Source organism: Bombyx mori, chromosome 1, assembly GCF_030269925.1.
Source record: "Bombyx mori chromosome 1, ASM3026992v2".
NCBI classification, from domain to species: Eukaryota; Metazoa; Arthropoda; class Insecta; order Lepidoptera; family Bombycidae; genus Bombyx; species Bombyx mori.
The window spans coordinates 17,053,731-17,077,559 of NC_085107.1; the positions used below are offsets into that span (position 1 = coordinate 17,053,731).

At 37.9% G+C, this 23,829-nt stretch overlaps 1 protein-coding gene across 1 annotated transcript; it reads left to right on the forward strand.

Moving 5' to 3' along the window:
* The first annotated feature begins 1,802 nt into the window (after positions 1-1,802).
* On the forward strand, positions 1,803-14,940 carry LOC101737608 (uncharacterized). The gene is made up of 6 exons (XM_004933121.4): positions 1,803-1,933; positions 3,553-3,662; positions 4,402-4,624; positions 4,987-5,034; positions 12,859-12,897; positions 14,670-14,940. Exons 1-6 carry the CDS (start codon positions 1,814-1,816, stop codon positions 14,871-14,873), a joined length of 744 nt encoding a protein of 247 aa, XP_004933178.2. The 5' UTR covers positions 1,803-1,813; the 3' UTR covers positions 14,874-14,940.
* Positions 14,941-23,829: the final 8,889 nt, after the last annotated feature.

The window sequence follows — 23,829 nt, forward strand, 5'->3', positions numbered from 1 at the left end:
TGATTTTTGCTATGAGTTACTCTGTACAAAATTTAGAAACTGTTTTTCTTTAAATTTACACAGTATAATTAACTACATTTATTTACCGTAAGCTACTTCAAGGCGAGATTGAATTATCGTGTCCTTTTTTCAAAAGCTTTTCCATTTCGCTAAGACATTACATGAAAAATATGCTGAAAGTAAGATACATTGAAATTTAAAATTAAAATCTTCTTATTCAAATTTTTTTACTTTTATAATAATATCAGCATCATAAAGAGACACTCAGACTCAGTTTAATGTTAAGATATTAATAAAGTTTTATATTCAGATCATATATACATTATATATATATATATTATTGTTATAATATTGCGTGAATTTTACGCATCCTAGGGGGCGGCTTTGCTTTTTCTCTGGTGATCCTGACGTCTGTGGGGACTGACTTATAAACGTGGATGGATTTGTTCATTCCTCCTTCTGAAGTGCCCATTGGGGGTCGCAGAAGACCCTGATATAACAATGCCAGTAGGGATACTGCACGCCTCAAGCAGTCCGCTTACGCGGCATATGATGATGACAGGAAACGTCGGGATTCTAACGTCTCAGAGGAAAGGTGGAAATATAACAGCGCTTCTAGATCCTACAAGAAAGCTTTTTTCCAAGGCGAAGTCAGCGCATGTTCCAAGAATTGGCGAGCGACTAAAGAGCTATTCCTTCGGGAGCCGCGCTCGTCTTGTGCTGTGCCGTCTGAACGCAATTCCGATGACAGTCTGGTCCACACTGCGAAAGAGAAGGCTGAGTTTTTTGCCGGAGATCTGGTTCACACATTATGTAGTTAGGCGGGAGCTCCGACTCCTGGACGTACATAAGTCAAGTGGGCCAGATTACGTCCCTGCTGTGGCGGTAAGACCCATCAAGCTATTGGCCTATCGCGACAACTTCCTTGTTTTCCAAGGTGATGAACGAATATTAATACGCAACTCCTGAAGTATCTTAAGGATCGCTAGTTGATCAATGACCGACAGTACGCTTTCCGTGATGATCGCTCAGCTGGCGATCTTCTTGTACACCTTACTAACAGGTGTGCTGAAGCCTTAGAGAGCAAGTACGGGGCTATCACTGTAAACCTGGATATCGCGAAGGCCTGGGTCTGGCATAGGGCATTTCTGTCGAAGTTCCCATCTTACGGAATCCCCGAGAGACTACAGGTGAATCGCTTGCTTTTTGAATGGGTGGAGCATCACTGTCGTTGCAGACGGTTGTTACTCCGATACCGTCATCATTAACGCTGGCGCTCCACAAGTTTCAATATTTTCCCACACGCTCGCTAACCACTCACCATCAGGTGGGCCGTATACTCATCTGCCTACATGGGCAATAAAAAAGTTAAAAGTGAATCAAACTTCTGTTGGTATCGCGTGGGTTACTTTCTTTTTCTCTTATTTTTAGATAGAATGAACGTGCTCAATGTCGTCCTGGGACGGCCCACACACATAACTACCTACTCACTTTGAGATATGTGGTCGAAGAAAACCAACAAAAATTTTTTTTTGTTTTTTTTTTTTGTCTTGTCTGTATTTTTAGTTAAACCTGTCTCACTGTAATTTTTTATACCTTACTATGCTTAAACACGAATAAATCCATCAACTGGTTCGTAAATTACATAATTACATTATGATTTATATATTTTAAGCTTATTAAATACGTAATTTTTATTGTGTCTGAAATAATTAAAAAATCATGACAAACTCTTTTAACCAAAATAATTAGTGAATTCAAAAGCTAAAAAGCTGTTATTAGCGGGTTTGACAACATATTTTTACAAAAAATAATGAACAAACCTTACGTCAAAATTGTCAAACACGACTTATTAATACGATCTATAATAATGGAGTTTAATTTAAATAATAAGAAGAGACAACGAAGCGAGAATTGGATTGCAGAGGATAAAGTTAATTTTATTTATTGTTACCTTTTATGTTACTTTTTGTTACTAAGCTAACACGTGTTGGTGGTTTTCGGTCCTGCGCCTCTTAAAACCTCTAAAGGCTACACTTAAAATGCATGCACATCTAGTTGGCCACTATCGTGACTTTTTTCCCCTCCCTATGCTGATAGCCTTGAGAGGCTATTTCAGCTTCAGTCTAATATGTAGGTGAGCTCACGGGGCTCAAACCGGAGTGTTGCTAACACTGGCCCTAGCAAGAGCAATGCTTCGCAGAATCTACCTCAGGATCGGAAACGCGACTCACTGAGAAGATCCGGCGAGAAACTCAGTGGGCAGTAATTAATGCGCGTATCGATATTTAATATTTAATTACTTAACACGAGCTGTATACAGCTCTCACATTTCTTATGGCCGCTGTTGAAAAATATCGGCTAACGGCCTACCTGATGGTAAATGGCTATAGTCACTCATGAGTACTAGAAATGCCAGGATCATAGCCATAATAATATGATTGCCGTTGTCGCGAATGAACTCTTTAGGTCTTTTTAAATTCCGTAGTTAGGTTAATGAACTCCAGCCCATTTGGCGTCCAGAGATCATCGAATACATCGAATTCTTAACATGAATACACCTACCTTGAGATAAGAAGTGGAAGTCTCAATTATATTGTATAACGGCTGCATGAAATATCCAATTTATATAATTTAATTTATTTTTTATTATGTTCTTACTTTTTTCTGTATTCTAATCTTTTTACTCGGAACATTTCAAGCTTAGACTATGTCTTAAGCACACGCCCTCATTTACTTAGAAATCTTCTTCTAAAACAGTAAAAAAGATAAATGAATGTTGGCTTACTTTATGTAAGAAATTATTCCCATTTTGTTTCGGAACTATTTATAGACCTTACGGTCATAATATACATTAACAATTAATCGTAATACAAAAATAATGTTTTACGATTATTTTTTATTGCTTAAATGGGTGAACAAGCTCACGGTCCGCCTGATGTTAAGTGGTTGCTGGAGCCCATAGATATCTACAACGTAGATGCCGCCACCCACCTTGTGATATGAGTTCTAACGTCACAATACAGTATAAAGGGTGCCCCTCCCTTCAAACCGAAACGCATTACTGCTTCCCAGCAGAAATAGGCAGGGTGGTGGTACCTACTCGTACGGACTGACGGTAGGACGCCTATCACCAGTAAAGTATAATGCACATTAATACGACGATCTTTAGCGATTTTACTGGTGGTAGGATCTGTTATGAGTCCGCGCGGGTAGGTACCACCGCCATGCCTATTTCTGCCGTGAAGCAATAATGCGTTTCGGTTTGAAGGGTGGGGCAGCCGTTGTAACTATACTGAGACCTTACAACTTATATCTCAAGGTGGGTGGCGCATTTACGTTGTAGATGTCTATGGGCTCCAGTAACCACTTAACACCACGTGGGCTGTGAGCTCGTCCTTCCATCTAAGCAATAAATAAATAAAAAGAGATCAGTGGGACAAATGGAACGTCTCAATCACGTAATGCAAATGAAAAGACTGAACAAACCAAAGTTTTGCCACTAAACATGAGATTTTAACTAAAAATACAACATGCTATTCTTCCCTACAGTGTTTATTAAAAGAACTAGTCAGAGGAAATCTACGGTACATCGAAAACAAAAATACTGATAACATATCAAATAGAAACAAACAGAAATCATGGGAAGATCTACAATTTAGGTAAGTTAAATATATTTTTAAATACTTTTATAAACCATTTGTTTGGGTGTTTTATACATACATACATAAGCTTTAACATGTAACTATTATAGTATTTATATCAGTCTCTTGTTTCCGAAGTGCTGAAAATCCTAATTTTCGGCCAGAGGATCGCATGTGATTTATCCGTATGATTTTCTATGCATAAATATCATTGACGACCTTTGGATATGAATACGAACTAGTATTTATAGTATATAGTATCAGTTAATAAAACTTTCCAATCACACTAGTATAGTATCAGCTAATGGTAGCTAGTATAGTCACAGCTAATGAAACTTTCCAATCAGAATGACGTAGGTCGTAGTGGCTAAAGACTAAGGACACAGGAATAATCCCATTGCTTAACACTAGCCCTGCACTAGCATCAAACATTGCGATTATCCCGGTGTTCAAGTTCCGTATGCAGATATCGATTTTTTTAAGATAAAATAATATTATACTGCAAATGTGTTCACAAACGACTCATACGATAAATAAATAACATCGTGTAATAAAAAACCAACTAAAATATATACATATATGGGCAAAAATATAAAATTAAAAAAAAAAAGATTTTAAAAACTGAAAACGGACACAACGACAACCGAAAAAAAAACAAAATTGTTAAAATTGTATTTATTACACGATGTTATTTCATCGCTATAGAAATCGTTTATCAAAAATAATCACAATGAAAATTTATTTCATTTTATTTCAGATTTAATTCCGCCTGTAAAGGCAAGCCTAGAACGGTAGCACAATTGAAAGCGCAATGGGCTTTCTTAAAAATGTATAATAGAAAACACAAAACTAGTGATATGGATACTTCATCAAAAATGATCCCTAATAATCCAGAGAACGATAGCCCTCAAGATGACGTCACTTTATGCGTATCAAATAGATATATTGATAGCTCGGGCTGTGACTCAAATAGCATGCCGGTACATTTTTTTCATCTTCTAATTAAAAACCCTCGTATTTGGTAGAAAATTTCTGAAAATGTTATTATAAATTTTGTCATACGTCCACTATAATGCCCCAGGTTTTTTCTTTAATATTTTTCTAGTCTATCTGATACATGGTTATAATTTTAGTGGAGAACTTTGTTGATGTATAATAGGTAACAAAAATAAAGCAGACCTATATATTGATCGAGATGTTGCTTTTCGCTAGCCTAAAAAGTTTTTATGAAATTTCTGTATGCGATACATAATTACTATGATTTTTCATTTGCATTTACCATTTTAACCAACCACTTTTTTGGTGCAAGGACTTGAAAAATAGCACTTTATAAATTTCACAGAATGACAAGCCGCCTCGCGATACCAAAGTATTTCCCGACCTGGCTACCGTGAGTAGTTTCAAGCTTTTTTTTCCCTACCTATGCTGATAGCCTTCAGAGGCTATTTCAGCTTCACCCTAACGTGTAGGTGAGCTCACGGGGCTCAAACCGGAAGTGTTGCTATCACTGGCCCTAGCAAGAGTAATGCTTCGCAGAATCTAAAGCCGGATCAGAAACGCAACCCACTGAGAAGACCTGGCAAAAAACTCAGTGGACTGTGTCTATGGACTAATTTACTCATCAAGCCCTTCGTCGCAAGTGACGGGTTCGGCGAGGACGGTGACCGGGTTTGAGACTGAAACAAGAATGCTCGCTTACAAATTGCATTTACAGCAATCAAAACTGTAATTACTCAGAAGCATTAATTATAATTGCCTAGCTGTGAGCTCATTAAAGCAACTTTTGGAAACTAAACGAGTGATTGTGAGGAGCCAACTGTGAAGGCACAATTAGGGCATCTAGTGAAGACTTTTATTAGTTTGAGCTAATTAATGTTAATCTCACTGTACTTTAATTAGTTGTTCTTATTAGTGTAAGTGGTCGTTTATAGGTAGCGGACGGAATGGGATAGTCGTGGTACCTATATCAACTTTGTGTAAGAATAGAGGTTTTTATGAATCTGTGGCGTTTTATTATGCGTAAGCCGGAACGCACGAGATGTGGGAAAAAGGAGATAGTCTGTGCCACAATACCTTTTTACCGCCAAATATGAAAAACATAAAAATAATTTATAATGTGATAATAACTAATTTAATGTAATTACTTTATGCCGCTACAGCAATAAAATTTATATTGTTCCAACTGTGGTGTTAATTACATAAAACACGACCAGGCGAAATAAAGAAGGGACTCTATATGCACTCCCTCATTGGTGACCCCGACGTGATTGATCGTTACAAATCGAGATCGAGTAGAAACCATATACACCTGGCGCAGCATCCAGACAAGGTCGAGTACAAACTATATACACCTGGCACAGCATTCAGGCAAGATCGTCTACAAACCATATACACTTGGCGCAGCATCGCCGCGCACAGCAGAGTGATCAAGTACAAGCGGTTAAACACCTGGTGCGGCATTCCACAACATGGAACTTATTTTTTTTTTTTTTTTGTGTTTTCTGATTAACTCAGTGAAGTGTTTTATATTTTTTATTTTATTTTAATCTTAATACTTCTTCATATTCTCCGCCTATACTGTAACTTTAATTTTGTTACATAATTACATATATAACAGCTTTGTCTTTGTCGACATAAAAAAACAAGAAAAACAAAATTTTAATTTAATTTAAAGGTTCCTTTTGTAACAATAGTTAATCATATTTTGTTAACGGGCCTTCATTGCTCCGCCAATTCATTGTATAACATTGTAGTTAATAATAATATTAAGGTATTATTGTACGATTAGTAGTAAGGAAATATTTGTTTTTACGAGGCAAAATAATTACAGTTTTAGGTTTTATCAACATGAATGCTTTAGAGTAAATAGTCACGAAATGTAAGTCGGTGCCTAACGTCACATCTGTATTTGACTAATTTCTATTTTCTTGTTTACTATAATTTTATTTCATTGTTTTACTGTGTCTCTTATAGTCAGTATTTTGCCATCTTTTACCATAATCATTAATTTTCAATTTCCTCTTTACTTATTATTATTATTTTTAAGTTGTTACATTGTATAAATGCTTATTTTTTATTTTTTTACAATTGTAAACGTAGTGTTCAATTATGGAGGCAAACGAACAATTAGTAAGAGAAGAAAATACACTGTTACTACAACAAAATGCCATCCTAAAGGTTGAGTTACAAAAACTTAAAATGCAAGGCATTGATAAAACGGACCCACCCCCCACAGACCCATTATTTCCTCAACCTACCTCAGTATGCAGAGTAGCCATAAAACTTCCTCCCTTCTGGCCTGATCGGCCTGCAATTTGGTTTGCTCAGGTAGAGGCACAATTCTCGATTTCAGGCATCTCCGCTGACCTGACTAAATTTAACTACGTGATTGCTCAGTTAGATACCCGAGTTATTGGGGAGGTAGAGGACATTATTCTCCAACCACCACCTGAGGACAAATATGGTCGCCTCAAATCCGAGTTGATCCGTAGGTTGTCCACGTCTGAGGAGCAACGTGTCAGGCAACTTGTCAGTGATGTTGAGTTGGGTGACCGCCGTCCTTCGCAGTTTTTACGTTATCTTAGATCATTGGCAGGAAAAACCCTCACTGATGAAAATTTGCTTCGCCAGCTATGGATGCGTCGCCTCCCACAACATCTCCAAGCAATTTTGGCCGCCCAATCAGAACTCTCGCTGGACAAAGTCGCTGAGCTAGCGGACAAAATTTTGGAAGTTTCGCCTGGTATGGTCACACCTCATTCATCTGCTGTTTTCTCAGCAAGCACGTCTGCCGTCTCCCCCCCTTCGTTAGAAGATATCACACGGCGTCTGGATGAGATCACGCGTCAGCTTGCTGTGTTTACTGCAGAGCGCGGTAGAAATAAGACCCGGGATTTCTCAAACCAGCGACGACGCTCACAAACGCCTGGTAAGCTTCAAATGTGCTTTTACCATAGGAAATTTAATACTAAAGCTGTTAAGTGTATTCAACCATGTACCTGGACGCCGCCGCCACCTTCGGAAAACGACAAAAGCAGTCAATGATGGCGACGTCTGACTGCTTAAAGGAGAGTCGCCGATTATTTGTCACCGAAAGCTCAACCAAGCGCCGTTTTTTAATAGACACAGGCTCTGACCTCTCCTGTTATCCATATCAGTGGTTAGCAAATAAGCCGGCACGTTCAAACTATACGTTAGCGGCTGCCAATGGTAGTGAGATACGCACTTTTGGTCACATAGAAATGGCGCTTAATTTGGGGCTACGCCGCACATTTCAATGGCGATTTATTATCGCTGACGTCAACACCGCCATCATCGGCTCCGATTTTCTGGCGCACTATCGGTTGTTGCCAGATTGTGCCAGCAAGAGACTCGTCGATAGCATTACCGGTTTGTCATGCGTTGCGGCCGTCGCTGTTTTAGACCAGACCAGCGTCAAAGTTGTCTGCGCTCCGTCATCCCAATTTAGTGCACTTCTTACGGAATTTCCGTCCATTACGAAGCCACCAGGACTTATTCGTGAGCCGAAGCATAACACAGTTCATTATATTCTAACCACTGAGGGCGCCCCAGTCTCTTGTCGTCCTAGACGTCTGGCACCTCAAAAACTTCAAGAGGCCAAAAAGGTTTTTGATGATATGGTACAGTGCGGGACAGCCAGACCTTCGAAAAGTTCGTGGTCTTCTCCACTTCATATGGTCCCTAAGCGCGACGGCACCTGGCGACCCTGCGGCGATTATCGTGCTTTGAATTCACGTACCATACCCGACAGGTACCCAGTTCGCCATATCGGTGACGTCGGCCATAACATATCTGGGTGTAGTATATTTAGTACAATTGACCTCGTTAAGGCATATCAGCAAATTCCTGTTGCGCCTGAGGATATTTGTAAAACCGCCATCATAACACCCTTCGGACTCTATGAATTTAATTACATGACTTTTGGTCTGCGCAACGCAGGCCAAACGTTTCAAAGATTTATAGACGAAGTTGTCCAAGGTCTCGATTTTTGCTTTGCGTACGTTGACGACATATTAGTGTATTCCCGTGATGCTCTTCAACATGCTGCACACCTTCGTACTCTTTTCAAGCGATTTGAAGATTACGGAATCGTTATAAATCCAGCAAAATGCGTGTTTGGTGCTCCTGAAGTTACTTTTCTCGGAAACAGAATATCCGCCGACGGAACACAACCACCATCAGAGCGCATTCAAGCTCTAAAAGATTTTCCTCTACCACAGACTGTACAAGGACTCCGTCGTTTTATTGGGATGGTTAATTATTATCGCCGATTTCTGCGCAATGCGGCCAAGTTACAAGCACCGCTAGTCAACGCGATCGTGGCCACTGGAGGTAAAGGTCTCACACCGATCACTTGGACACCTGAGCTCGAAGAATGCTTTAATGCCTGTAAAGATAGCTTGTCATCTGCAGCTCTGTTGGCACACCCTTTGCCTAACGCTGAACTAGGGCTTTTCACCGACGCTTCCAGTTCTCACGTTGGTGCCTGCCTTCAGCAGAAAGTCGGTGATGCTTGGCAACCCCTGGGTTTCTTTAGTAAAAAGCTGAATCCCCGACAGTGCCAGTGGCCAGCATACTACCGAGAACTTCTTGCGGTATATGAGAGTGTGCAACATTATCGACACTTCCTAGCCGCACAGCACGTAACGATTTATACGGACCATAAGCCATTAGTTTACGCGTTCTCGCAACGTCGCGAAAGGCTTCCTCCGGTACAGTTAAATCAACTGTCTTTTATTTCGCAGTTTACCACGGACATTGTCCATATAAAAGGGGTGAACAATACGGTGGCGGACGCCATGTCCCGCATCGAAGCTGTTAGTTTTGAAACTGACCATTCTGCTCTCTCCGCTTGCCAAAAACTTGACGACGAATTGAAAAAGTATCGTAACGATGCGAATTCTTCTCTAAAACTAGAGAACGTCGTAGTTCCTGGCACAAACACTGTTTTGGTCTGCGACATGTCAACAGGGCGACCACGCCCATTTGTATCGGAACCTATGCGAAAGAAGATTTTTGCTCAGCTACATAATCTTAGCCATCCTGGTACTAGATCAACCATTCGATTGATCTCAGACCGTTTCGTGTGGCCTGGCATTGCCAAAGATTGCCGTTATTGGTGCCAAACCTGCGTTGCTTGCCAGCGAAGTAAGGTGACGCGGCATATAAAATCTCCACTTGGACACTTCTCCAGTCCTACGTCTCGACTGAAGCATGTCCATATTGACATCATAGGCCCTCTTCCATCTTGTTCTGACTTCCAATACTGCCTGACTGCTGTGGATCGCTACACTCGATGGCCCGAAGTTTGGCCTATGCACGGAATAACAGCAGAAGAAGTGGCGAGCACCTTTGTAGCCGGTTGGATTGCTCGATTCGGAGTACCTGCTGTCATCACTACCGACCAGGGACGACAGTTCGAGTCGGACCTTTTCAGACGCCTTACTAATTTATGTGGTACTAAACGTATACGCACTACTAGTTACCACCCTTGTGCCAATGGGCTCGTGGAGCGCATGCATAGACAATTAAAGGCCTCTCTGATGTGTTATGATGATTCGTGGTTGAATGCATTACCTTTGGTCTTATTAGGAATGCGTTCGGCTTTTAAAGAAGATCTACAAGCAACAGTAGCGGAATTGCTTTACGGAGAAACATTAACGCTTCCAGGGGAACTGTTAGTACCTCCCAGTCCTTCTGGTTTCGAGGACCCGACGGATTTTGTCGTAAAGTTAAGACAGCGTATGTCTAAATTGCGTCCCACTCCATGTTCCTCACACACTAAACCATCACCTTTCATATTTAAAAATCTTTCCACCGCCTCTCATGTCATGCTCAGGGAGGATTCGGTTAGACGTTCAATGCAACCACCTTACTCTGGTCCTCATAGAATTATATCTAGAGCCGAGGACGGAAAAACGTGGTCGATTGATGTAAAAGGGAAACAGGTGACGGTCAGTGTCGACAGAATTAAGCCAGCTTTCGTCGAGCATTCTTTAGTAGATCTCGTTCCAGCACCAGCACCGCGGGTTTCTGTGCCTCAACCAGTGCAACCGGATGCTACTAATGTCCCTTCATGTCCACTCGTGCCTTCGGCACCTCTAACTGCTACTCCTACACATACACCTCAATATACCACCCGGTCAGGTCGCAGAGTCCACTTCTCCAAACCTTTCGACCTATGATAATTTTTCTCTTTTTCTGCGGATTCTCCTTCTCCGTAGGGGGGTGGTGTGGCGTTTTATTATGCGTAAGCCGGAACGCACGAGATGTGGGAAAAAGGAGATAGTCTGTGCCACAATACCTTTTTACCGCCAAATATGAAAAACATAAAAATAATTTATAATGTGATAATAACTAATTTAATGTAATTACTTTATGCCGCTACAGCAATAAAATTTATATTGTTCCAACTGTGGTGTTAATTACATAAAACACGACCAGGCGAAATAAAGAAGGGACTCTATATGCACTCCCTCAAATCTTTTTCACTTCCTATTTTATTTGGTATTTATTGTAGACATAGAAGAAAAATTGTAAAGTCAGTCTGAAATGACGAGTTCAAACGACAAAATAGTCTTCTTTTTAGTAGGTTAATACTTAGTCTGGCCATAAATCCTCTGTTTGTGACAGAAAAAGATCTGGCCGTCCACGTAGTGTTCGTACAAAAAGGTGGTCAAAGCAGTAAGGGAAAGAATTCGAAGAAATCCTGTCCGAAAGCAAAAGATTTTATCTCGGGAGATGAAGATAGTACCTAGAACCATGTCGCGTATTTTAAAAGATGACTTAGGACTTGCAGCCTATAAGAGACGTACTGCTCATTTCTTAACTGATAATTAATTTAAAAGAGAATAGGGTGGTAAAATCGAAACAACTACTGAAGCGGTACGCAAAGGGAGGTCATAGAAAAATTTTGTTTACGAATGAGAATTTTTTTCAGTTGAGCAACATTTTAACAAACAAAATGACCGTATTTATGCTCAAAGCTCTAAGGAAGCTTCCCAATTAGTCGACAGAGTACAACGTGGGCACTATCCGACTTCAGTGATGATTTGGTGGGGTATTCGCTATGAAGGAGTGACTAAGCCATACTTTTGTGAAAAAGGTATCAAAACATCGGCACAAGTGTATCAAGATACCATTCTTGAGAAGGTAGTGAAGCCCCTTAACAACACCATGAAAAATATATACATAATCAAGAATGGTCCTTCCAGCAAGTCTTGGCGCCAGGTCATAAAGCTCGGTCTACGCAGTCTTGGTTGGAAACGAACGTTTCGGACTTCATCAGAGTTGAAGACTGGCCGCCGTCTAGTCCCGATCTTAATCCGCTGGATTATGATTTATGGTCAGTTTTAGAGAGTACGGCTTGCTCTAAACGCCATGATAATTTGGAGTCCCTAAAACAATCCGTACGATTGGCAGTGAAAAATGTTCTCATGGAAAGAGTGCGTGCTTCTATTGATAACTGGCCTCAACGTTTAAAGGACTGTATTGCAGCCAATGGGGACTACTTCGAATAAGCTTGTTATACTTTAAATTGTTTTATATTTATGTATTAAACTAACACACTGTAAAAGTAATAAATGTTATTTGCAATAGATTTATTTTTAATTTTTAATTGTAACAGTATTTGTGGCCAGAATAAGTATATTGTGAAAGGGTAATGCAAAGTTAAACTATTTGAAAAATCGCGCGCGTCTCCGAGTTCATCGTTATCGCGCAACAGCTGGTTATATATTGTATTACATTGCGTGTCAATATGGAAGGGTACATAGACGCACTACTCGCGCACCAACTTAAACTGAGATTTTTGAAAAAAATATCTATAAGCATGTACTCCAGTACCTCTAAAAAGTCAAACAGTCTCTTTGGGCTGCGACCGATAGTGACCTTGATACCATGTTGCCACACGCCGACGATGGCGCTATATTAAAGCGAAGAGGCTTCTGGGAGGTAGTGCACAGGACTCCAGATACGACTTAAAGAACAAGATATTTATTATTCAAAGGTCTTTCTGGGCAAATGAAGTAAAAATCTCTACACAAGTACAACAATACAGAAATAAAAAAAACTTTGTTGTTTTTCGATTGTAGCTTCTTTCTATTATCTATTGCCTCTTTATTATATCTATAGCTTATCAGAATTTATCATCATTTATGCAAACTCGTTGATTAATTGATATTATTTTCTACAGGTCATCGAAGTTCAACATTTAGAAGAGCCTAAGAAGATCGTACGTATCTTTAATCGTTCTGTAGTTTTTAAATAGGATATTTTTCTTTTTCTCATTTTCTAAGCTGGCATAAGAGCTTTCGGCCTTTTAAATTACTAATTATTAACTGGACTAATATTGTTAAAACCTTTTGGTTTACTCAAGTTGATCATTAAAGGTGTATGGTGGTATGCTTTGGTACATATAATAAATGTACATCGCATATAGTTGTTGCAAAGTAAGACTGCGCGCCGCCCTTATTTGTGTGAGTGACCAATCTGTATACGTGTCAATGTAGACGTAAGAGCAAGTACGGTTTGCAAACAAAAAATCATTAATTCAAGTTATGGATTTCACCCATTTTGATATTTTAAGTATTTTTAATTGCTTTATTAGGAGTGGTCTTAATAAAAAATAAACAAAATTGTTAAAGTAACTTCTAATTTACATTAGTAATAATAGTTACTTACAGGTAGAAAATTTAAATAAACACAAACGAAATGTAATCATAAACAGTACTCTACACAAAATGAAAACTAACAACAAACAATATAACTAAAAATTAAACCAAAAAAATCTTTAAAAAAAATTTGAACGTCAAAGTTGAGATTCATGTCTTTTTTGTAATGCTTCTCTGTTGTTCCCAATTTATCTCCATTTGTAGCCTTATTTATTTACTATCGAACGTAATGTGTTTAAGCACCCATGAAAACCAATATTTTCTTTCAAATTGATCGCAAATTTGCCAATGTGGGTATTTCCACAATATGGAAATTTTTCACATTTTGTTTTTTTTGGAAAATTTGCACTTTTTTTCGATTATTTTTTTTTAATTCAAATTTAATATTTATCTCTTACCTACGTAGTTTTTTTCATAGGTGAAGTAAAACTAACAGAAGAAGATGGCAGCTCTTTTTCTACTTTTAAAATTGCAATTACAGTTCGTTCACTGATCCCTATAGCTTTAGTGGTACGTTTCCTTATATTAGCCAAAGGACTCAAATCACCATTATCCACATTGTTCGCTTTCATAAAACTATACTCTTCTTGAAGTAAGCCGTACACGCGGGTAATAATGACACGTCCCTGGAAACAATAAATAAATATGTTTTAATTGATAGGTATTTTTCTTAAACATTTGTTTTTAAACTTTTTTGATACGACTTATAGTTTTCGAGCAAAAAATTTAAAATACCAAACGCGTTCCACGAACCGAACTTTACCGAATCTAAAATGTACCTTTGCATTCCCTCCGGTGTGGGAATGGTTTTTTTAAGTCTATAAATGTATGCGTTACAAATTAGTTACTACATCAATATCTGGGCACAAGTTGAAAATTTAAAAAAGTCTTACCTTGACATTAATTACTTTGCGTTTTCTTTCACTTTTAAGATTTTACATGCTCACCGTACTTCGTGAACAAGAGCAACGTGGAAACAATAAGTACAAGTGACTCGAGCGATGGCTCACTCACTACTGACCGCTCCGTCAGATACACACACTAACGAAAATGTGTATTTACGATTACAACTACAAATAAAGGCCACGCGCGCTCGTACTTTGCAACAACTATAACAGAAAAATCACAAAATATTTTGAATAAGTAGATTTTAATCATATAGTATGTATCGATATAATATAATAATATAATAAATATACATCGCATACATGAAAATTTACAGAATATTTTCAAACCCCTCCATAGGTAATAACAATGACTAGAACTAAAAGAAACATACTGTTATTACCGATCGGCTGTCTGTCTCTGTTCCAATAATATTTTTTACTTACAGGAACAAACTAATGATGAAACACTAACGTCAAACAAAACAAACAAATGCATAGAAGAATTAATGATGTCCGAGATATTATGTAGGAAAGTATTACTTGAACTCCAAATGGAAAACGAGAGGAAGAAGTCAAGGAATTTAGATTTGAAACATAAAATACTTGAAAATAAATTATTGAACGCAGCAAATTATAGACATGAATTTTAACTATGAATGCTTATTAAAATACGCTTCATATAATTTATAATATACCATAACTGCGTCAGTGTAAGAATGCTTCTCAATGTATTGTTGTTCTTTTTCTATTGTACAAAACCTTTTAAATAATGTAACTAAAATGTTTAGTACATTTTATTAATGGTATTTATTAATGGCATATTGTATGGGCGTAGGAGTTTGTCTTAATACCGCGATTGTGTCTACTTCGAAGCTGTCATGCGTTCCAGTTTGAAGGGTAGACAATACAAACATTGTACAATGTCGTGTTTTAAGTATGGTCATTCACCTTGTGTGATATCAGGGGTCAAAGTATGAAATTGCCGATTTGTACTTAAAATTTAAATTCGTTTTTTTTTTCATTTAACCAAAATATCTACCATTATTATTTATACATTACTACCATCTAATAGGTAGTTCATTTATGCCTTTGTAATTAGACTCTGGTGATCTAAACTCCACAAACTGTGTGAAAGCATTTTGTACTGCTTCCTGGGAAGAAAACTTTTTATCACGTAGAAAATTGTCCAAATCACGAAAAAAATTGTAGTCCGTTGGAGCAAGGTCTGGTGAACACGGAGGGTGAAGAATGGTTTTTAATTGCAGTTCCTGTAGAGTTAAAACGATTTCTCGTGCTGTATAAGGTCTCGCGTTATCATGGAGCAATAATGGTGAAGATCGATTTATGAGTCGTGGCTCTGTCACTGCGAGTTTTGCTGTCATTGTTCGGAGTTCGGCACAGTAGACATTTGCCGTTAATGCTTGACCAGGTTGGAGGAAGCTACAGTAAAAAACACTGTGTACTTTTTATTGGTAAGCCTTGCTTTAGGACACTGTTGCGGCGTTTGACCCGGGGTTAGGCATTGCATTTTTTGCTTATGGTTATTGTAAGGAATCCACTTTTCATCACAATATGTCACAATTCGATCCAATATTCCCTCATTTCTGTATAGATTCAACAAGGCAACACAAGTTTCAACACGCGTTTCTTTCTGCAGATCAGTCAAATCATGAGGCACTCATTTTTCATATTTTTTTTATTTTATTGTTTTGGCGCAAATGAGTCAATATTATTCGTAAGGTAACGTTAAACCATGCCGCTAACTCCTGGGTAGTTTGACTCGGATCTGCTTCCATCATCTCTTCCAATTCATTGTCATTCACATGTATAGGCAGGCGGTCTTCCACGTGGTTGGTACTTCAAATCAAAATTTCCATCGCGAAAGCGCTTAAAGCAAAATTGCACGGTGCGTTCATTAGCAGTCCCCTCTCCAAAGGCAACATTGATATTGTGAGCCGTTTCTGCAGCGTTCGTTCCGCGTCGAAACTCGTATTCCAAAATAACTCTAATTTTTGAAGTATAAATTTTTCTTGTCAAAACTGAATTAAAAAAAAACAACTGAAAGTCGATAACCGAATGTTGAAAAGAAAGAAGAAAGAAGAAGAAAGAAAAGAAAATCTCTTTCTGATATCCTTTCAATATTCTACTATTTAATTTCATTAAATTTAATTGCAACAACACAAGGTCTACATTACCTTCTAAGTTTCGATATTAAATCAAGCCGTGCAAGTCTTAATGAAGAGTTTAAGGTCTCGTAATTAGCACACACGTGACGTATGCAAGTTGCGAAGCTTTGTTGTTTGAAGCCTAGCTAAAACGCATAGCGTTCGAGCTCTATGTCAGTAGGTAGCAACTTAGCCATGCCCTAGACATTGATGAAGTCGATTAGCAACAGTAACTACGTAATAAATCAGATGGGTCGTATGAACGTCTGCCTAAAAGAGACAAAAAATATATCGCACGCTTGTTTTAAGGACACGAAATTTGATATTAAAATAAAAGCGTTAAAATTTCGATGAGAAAAATATTAGCTTTTCATGAACCCGATTATGAAGCCGCAACGTCATGCTGATAGAGTAGTATGCGGCACGTAGCCTTAACGTGGGAGCTTACAGCATAGTGCCAGATTAGGCTAATTACAGTTACACTGTGAAGCAATACTCTCGATCTTGTAGTGACAAGTCTATTTTTATCGGAGCACTGCGCGGGCCCTACCAACACCACATAGCACCTTATGTTTTTTTTTTATTGCCTTTGTAAACAGACGAGCATACGGCCCACCTGATGGTGAGTTGTTATCATCACCCATGGACTTCAGCAATGCCAGGGGCAGAGCTAAGCTGCTGCCTACCGCTTAATACTCTCCACAAGCCTCGTTTGAAGAAGGACATGACATAGCGCTCGGGAAACACCGTGGAGGGGAGTGGATAGCCGGATGGTACGCGGCAAAAAAGACCTCTGGAAATGCAAAGTCGATGAACGCAGCGGTTCCAGATAATATGGATGAACTCTGCTCCGATAGCGGGAGGTGCGATGATAAAAAGGAGATGAGGGATCATGTCAAACAATTCCTCAGAGTACTCCCCATGGAACATACAAAATACAGAGGGAACCGAAGTCTCTCCGCAGACCCAGAGACTCCAAACGATCCGTGAGAATGTAGTGAGCTCCCCCTGAATACTTCATTGAAAGTAGTTTCAGCTGCGAACCCATCACGCATTTCTGATTTTAGAAGATTCTTGTACTGAACACTGAGAAATTTAAACCATTGACTAAGATTATTTTTTTCTCAGATATACAAAAAGTCACAGCTCAGTACTCGAACGATCGTCCTACGTTTCGAACTAGAGCGTACATTTGCTGCGCGTCAAGCATTCCAATATACTCGTACTTAAGAGTACTCTAATTCAAATACCAACCCGTACTAGCAAATGTAACTACAATAATAACGAGCTGACAACCGTAAATAATAACATTAAATTCTTTCAGGATTATTGCTACGCATCTATACATAAAAAACACATTATTTTACATTCAATACATCGGTAACTAGGATAAAATGTAAACAAGTACCTGAGGAAATAATCATTTTAGCTTTTCCGCAAAACTGTTCGGCTTAACATTTTAGTAATTAAGTGATAATAGAACTCTAGAACGTCGGGTCGATTCCTCGGACTCTAATTCAATACCAACTTTTCGATAGGGTCGGGACTTCCTAGCGCGTTAAATTGCATTTCGTTTCTGAAATTCCTCTGCATTCCAAGCTATGACATATTGAAGTAGCACGTCAGCTTATAGTTTGGAAATCCTAATTAGATTCGGACTTGAGTCTACGATTCTCGATTTCAGTCTCTCTTTTCACAAAGTCGAAGTTGAAGATTAATATTGCTCTATGATATCTTCAATCAGCTGTAGATTCCGTAATGAAAAAGTCTATAGTGCTTATGTAAATAAATGGAGATTCTTAATATTTAATAACTTGGGATTTATGTTGTCCTGGACCAAAAGCTTATTTTGAGTGTGGTGGGAATTTTCACTCTTGCCACTCCATCTCATTCAGGGGATCAAACGGCCTCTTAAAATTACCGACAACTTCCGGAAGAGATTTCGGAATCCCCGGATATTTCACCCGGTAGTTTCGTCTGCAATACAGCAAGATACGATGTGCTATCTCATTTATCCACGAAAAATGAGTGTTCGAGGTATCCATACACAGTTGCAGCCTGAAACTTTCGAACGACGTGGACAACAAAGTATTCACTAACTTCTGTCAACGCGTCGCTTTATAGGTGCTTCTTTAAGCATCCCTGTTTACATTTACCGTCAAATAAATTTGCATGTTATCCGCCCAAACATAAAGTTGCCCTCTTTACAGCTGCTCTATCTACACTTGAACGATCAATGTCGTTCGGTAGCATTAAAGCGGATCATTAATCTGCTTATGGTTGTAGCCACTTAATAGATTTGAGAATTTTATCTCGGGTCTCAATTGTCTCAGGGTTGGTGCAAAGCAGTGTCTATCAGCTGCAGTAACTACTAAAGGAACTGGGAACAAATCACGCGTGGTCATTCGGCCGCAATTTAGGATTCGCTGTGTTATGGGTACCAGAGACTGATAAACATACTTTTATATGTTTAAATATATACATATATATATATATATATATATTACAAATATATATAGATACCCAGACAAAGAGCAAACAAACCTGTTCATCACATAATGTTGACTGATGTGGGAATCGAACCCACCATAGCCTGGCCATCACCCTGGCTATATCCAATAGCCAAGATGGCTAATTACCGCACCATTGAGTCAGTCACACTTAAGATGTCAACAAATAATTATAGAGGCTTCATGTCAAGGCTCTATTTCAAGGTAGGTGGTGACATTGTGTATCTATGTAACCGTTTTGTTTCTATGACGTGCAGATGGATTCGTACCTCATATTATGATGTGACACAATTAGCAAAGCCCTGTCGATAGCAACGTGTATACCACACTCGACCTTGATAAACAATATAGGAAAGGAAAGTAGGATAATTTTTAGGCAATAATTACAGAAAAACAATAGCAATAGTTACAACGAAAAAACTGGGCCCTTAGGCATATACATTTTGTCTAACTATGTGAAATTAATACTAATATCCCCTAACGCATTTATAATCAAGATTATCTGTTATTTCATCAATTCCAATAAATTATATTATAGTCAATATTCTAATTTGAATAAAAATTATATAAACAGTAGCTAATATATATTTTTTCTTTTTGTAAATAAATTCACTAACGAATCCATTATTAATTTTGGCTTAAATCAAAATTTTGTTAATATACAAACTTTTCAGTGACCGGTTCGACAAATGTCCAATTTTCGTTTGTGGGTGACATATGTCAGCTTTGCGTGAGCGTCATATACTTCAGTGGTGAGCGTACACAACGGGTAAAGAAAGATTCAGACCCCGTTGGTATAATTTAATTTTAAACCAGTTAATATTTTATCATTAAGTTTTCTTTCATTCAAAAAGTTCTTCTATACAAAACAAAGTATTATAAAGTTTTTATACTAAATAGCAGACTTAGCCTTTTCATTAATGAACTTTTTGTAACCCTTAGTCAAAATCACAGTCAAGGTTCCAAGTTACATATTTTACTGAAGGACCACTTTTATTAAATTGATATATATAGCGACCTCGAATTTACAACTACATAATTCCAACCGTCCTGGTGAAACTGGGAAGGCCTTCGGACTTCAAGTAATCCAACCTTCATTAAAAAAACCCCATAGTTATTTCACAAATTTACTTTAAAAAAATACTTCTAATTTTAACTTAAAATATTATAATAATGTGCTGCTTTACTTTAAAAATATACACATATCTGGTAAGCTCAAATAAGCACTACACGAGATTTAAGCTGTTAAAGCTTTGCCTACCTTTGAGCGTGGTTGTTAAGCAGTTCTTAAAATGTAATTAATTTTAATACGAAATAGGTTGTACGTCTTTTTTATCTCAAATAGGTTATTAGGCTTTTTTTTCAAGACATTGTTTTCTTTTTACTTTCCTGACACCATTTCGAACAGAATTTTTAGTCAGCCATAAAAATAACAAAAAAGGCATGATGATGAGGCATTGATAATTGATGATGAAATGATTAACAATACGTGCAAGATTCACTGGTCAGATGTGATAGGGATCTAAATAAATATTGAGCATTGTAGGGTTTTTAAAGAGACTCACAAATAAAACAGTACAAGAAGAAATGAACGGGGAGGATAATATTAATTTTGCACTCTCATTTTATATTAAAGAAGCCTCCTATAAACATCCGCTGCATAGCTTAGTCGTTGCACAAATCTCGTATTATTTCAACCATGTCTGTAACAAGATTATTCGCGTAGGTTTGTCAATTTCTACCGGCGACAGCGAGCCTTCGGCGCGCACTGTGCGGTATCATGGGTTTCGTGAGTGGTGGGGTTCGATGGGGGTTTAGTCGGTAGTCAGTTTTGCGGGGTAGCTCTTGCGTGGCTGACGCCGTTCAGCGCCTCGCGCACTTTTCTCAAGGCGTAGTCTCCAGGCAGGAATTGGAAGAAGGGGAGGATCCCGGTCTACCTCTTCTCCCTCTTCTTTTCTGGAGGCGCCGGAGTCCGACATAGCCCGGTCTCTTACACCCCTCGACCGGGTAACCGAAAATAGATTCCCCAGCGTTAAAAAAAAAAAAGGTTTGTCAATTTCGCAGTTACGTGTGTAGCCACCTTTAGTTTTGTTTTAGTGAAACGAACGACCGCTTTGTTACACCTACTCGAGATTTAAGTTTAGTGCTGGAACTAACGTAGAATAATGAGGTTTTAGTGCAAAGCGGTGATTCGACGCGCAGTTTGAAAAGGTTACATAGAATAAATTCTCTTCGATCTCTGCTTTGGTTTTATAATATAAATGCCATAATAAACTATGTGTCTGCTTCAGGAATGGGGCAGTGGTGAAGGGTCGTATTTTTTTTTGTAGTTTGGCAGAGTAGTTCGCAATTCATATTAGGTAAATGGTTATCTTACACGATAGAGTTTGGAGAAGCTAAACACAATTCATATGAGGTGAAAGCCTCAACCTTATTGTTAATCTCAGCCTCTCTTGAATTGTTACTAATTGCGAAAAACTATTGAAATCAACATCAAGGATCAAATTCAGATTATCCATGAAAAGGTCTAGTGGATATTGGCGGTGATGACTAAAATATTATAACATTATCAATTATTTGAAAAGTCAATACATCGATCTATCTGTGAGTATTCTATGTCTCTGGACCTATTATAAATTATTAGTTAACACTTTCACGGTACGGTACACGGTTTTCGCTGGTATAGGATATAACTAAAAATACTTACTTATACCTTTTTATTTCGCGTTTATTTCTTAATTGTATTATTTAAAGTTTTATATAATATATTATTATGTTCTTGGTGTACCACGTTTTACTAATATCTTGTCTTCATCTAATCGTATCATATATTGCCTTAGTTACCTGATAATGTCTCTCCATGCACTTCGTTCTCCGCGACTTGTTGCTTCATAAAATTGTGTAAAAATATTTGTAAAAGGTTTTTTCAACTTTCATTTCTCTTCCTTTCTTAGGTATAAACGAAAATAAAATAATAAGGAAATAGGGAGACAGTCATAGCAAACTTATTTATTAAGGTTCTGTTAAAAAAAAACGACATTAAACAACTATGTACTTTAATTATCTTTTTACAAAATTTGTAGCATTTTTTTTAATAATTCCATGATTGAATTTTAAAACAACAATAGAAAGTGAATAGAAAAATCAATATGAGTCAGTATAAAATTTTGAACGAGATTCAAAGCATGCCTAGGTCAATGTCCTTTACCTTAAGCTTGAACCTGTAAACCTAAATTCGTAAATCGATATCGCTCACTCCGTCGGCGAAACAGTCTGTAGACAGTCGTAATTTACATATTATAATGGTGGAAATTTTGTCAGTTTATAGAATATTTCACTGTTGCTTAAGCTATGTTTGAATAGTTCGTAATACTTGAATGTCCTTTCTTGGATGGATGTATTTGTTTTTCTTGGATATCCTTACTTGAATGTCTTTGTCCTTTCTGCTTCTGCCGCCATGTGGTCATTCCGGTTGGGTTGGAACATCATGGTGTTCCTTAATGTTCCAACCCAGATCAGATTCACAATACATAATATGAAACTTTGTCCTTTGACTTCATCTGCCTAGGTGGATTGTCGTTTCGTCTACGGCCTCCGGCAACACAAATTCCTTTAATGCACCTAGAACTTAAAAAGCGAAAGAGATTTTAGACTTTTTTTGTATACATGTATACAGGGTGTTTTTGATCTGTACCTTATACATCAATATATAGTATGAACGTTTTGAGAAAAACAGGTGATTGCTTGATCTGGTTCTAAAATGGACAGCGCTAAAAGTCAGTTTATGTTGTTGGTAGGACCTCTTGTGAGTCCGCGCGGGTAGGTACCACCACCCTGCCTATTTCTGCCATGAAGCAGTAATGCGTTTCGGTTTGAAGGGTGGGGAAGCCGTTGTAATGATATTTGAGACCTTAAACTTATATCTCAAGGTGGGCGGCGCATTTGCGTTGTAGATGTCTATGGGCTGCAGTAACCACTTAACAACAGGGGGGCTGTGAGCTCGTCCACCCATCTAAGCAATAAAAAAAAAGGTCACGTTACAGTTATAAAATTAAACGTTGCATTGCGCGAAGTTTGTTAGTGGAAATCAGTTGACTATAATCTACGATCTCAAGGAGATGTATAGGGTGTTCATTATTGCGGTCCAACGAAATATTAATTTTCCAAAACCAATTTACCAAAAAAAACAAATCGCCTTTCGATTGGTAAATGGATATTAGTTAAAAAAGGTAGTAGTTTATTCCTGTTTCGATTTGCGACCGGCCTCTGTACATATTGAACGTGGAAGTGCACAGTACTTTTTTTAAAGACTTATCTGTAGACTTATCCGACTACTATGGCCCAAATTAAATTAGTGCCACACCTAGACGTACAGCAAATATGGAATATTAGGGACATTGGAGCGAATACAAACTGGAAACGCAGCACACTACGCGATTACGAGCTATTCCATTATAATTTCGTGTGTTTTGGTTTGGCCGCAGAAATTTACAAAAAAAGGAAATATTGATTTTTAGACCGCACTTCTCATCGAAAATCTCACAATCTGGTGAATAAAGGCCTTCAAGTGCTATTTGAAAACCCTAGCAAGGTACATTAACATTTTAATAGGCTTTACCCAACCCTAATCATCTAACAGTACCACGTCTAAGTACGTATTACTTCGTGCTATTAATTACTATGCCTAAAATTACATTGAATTACATTGCACCGATTTAATTGACAAATTACTTAGTGATTGAACGTATCTGTTATGGGCAAATTGAACTGAATGCATTATATTATTAAGACGCGATGTACTTACACTAATTGCATATTGCGGTCAACACAATATGTTATACTTGATAATATGAATTTATTGTTAACAGAACTAAATAAAATATTATCATTGAAGGTATGAGTATGTCTAAAATTTTGTATGGTATATCACA

Excerpts from the sequence above, each read along its gene's own strand:
- LOC101737608 (XM_004933121.4), top strand. The coding sequence starts at position 1,814 with ATGAACAAACCTTACGTCAAAATTGTCAAACACGACTTATTAATACGA. Across the intron at positions 5,035-12,858 it reads TATTTCCCGACCTGGCTACC|GTCATCGAAGTTCAACATTT; the intron begins GTGAGTAGTTTC and ends TATTTTCTACAG. Across the intron at positions 12,898-14,669 it reads TAGAAGAGCCTAAGAAGATC|GAACAAACTAATGATGAAAC; the intron begins GTACGTATCTTT and ends TTTTACTTACAG.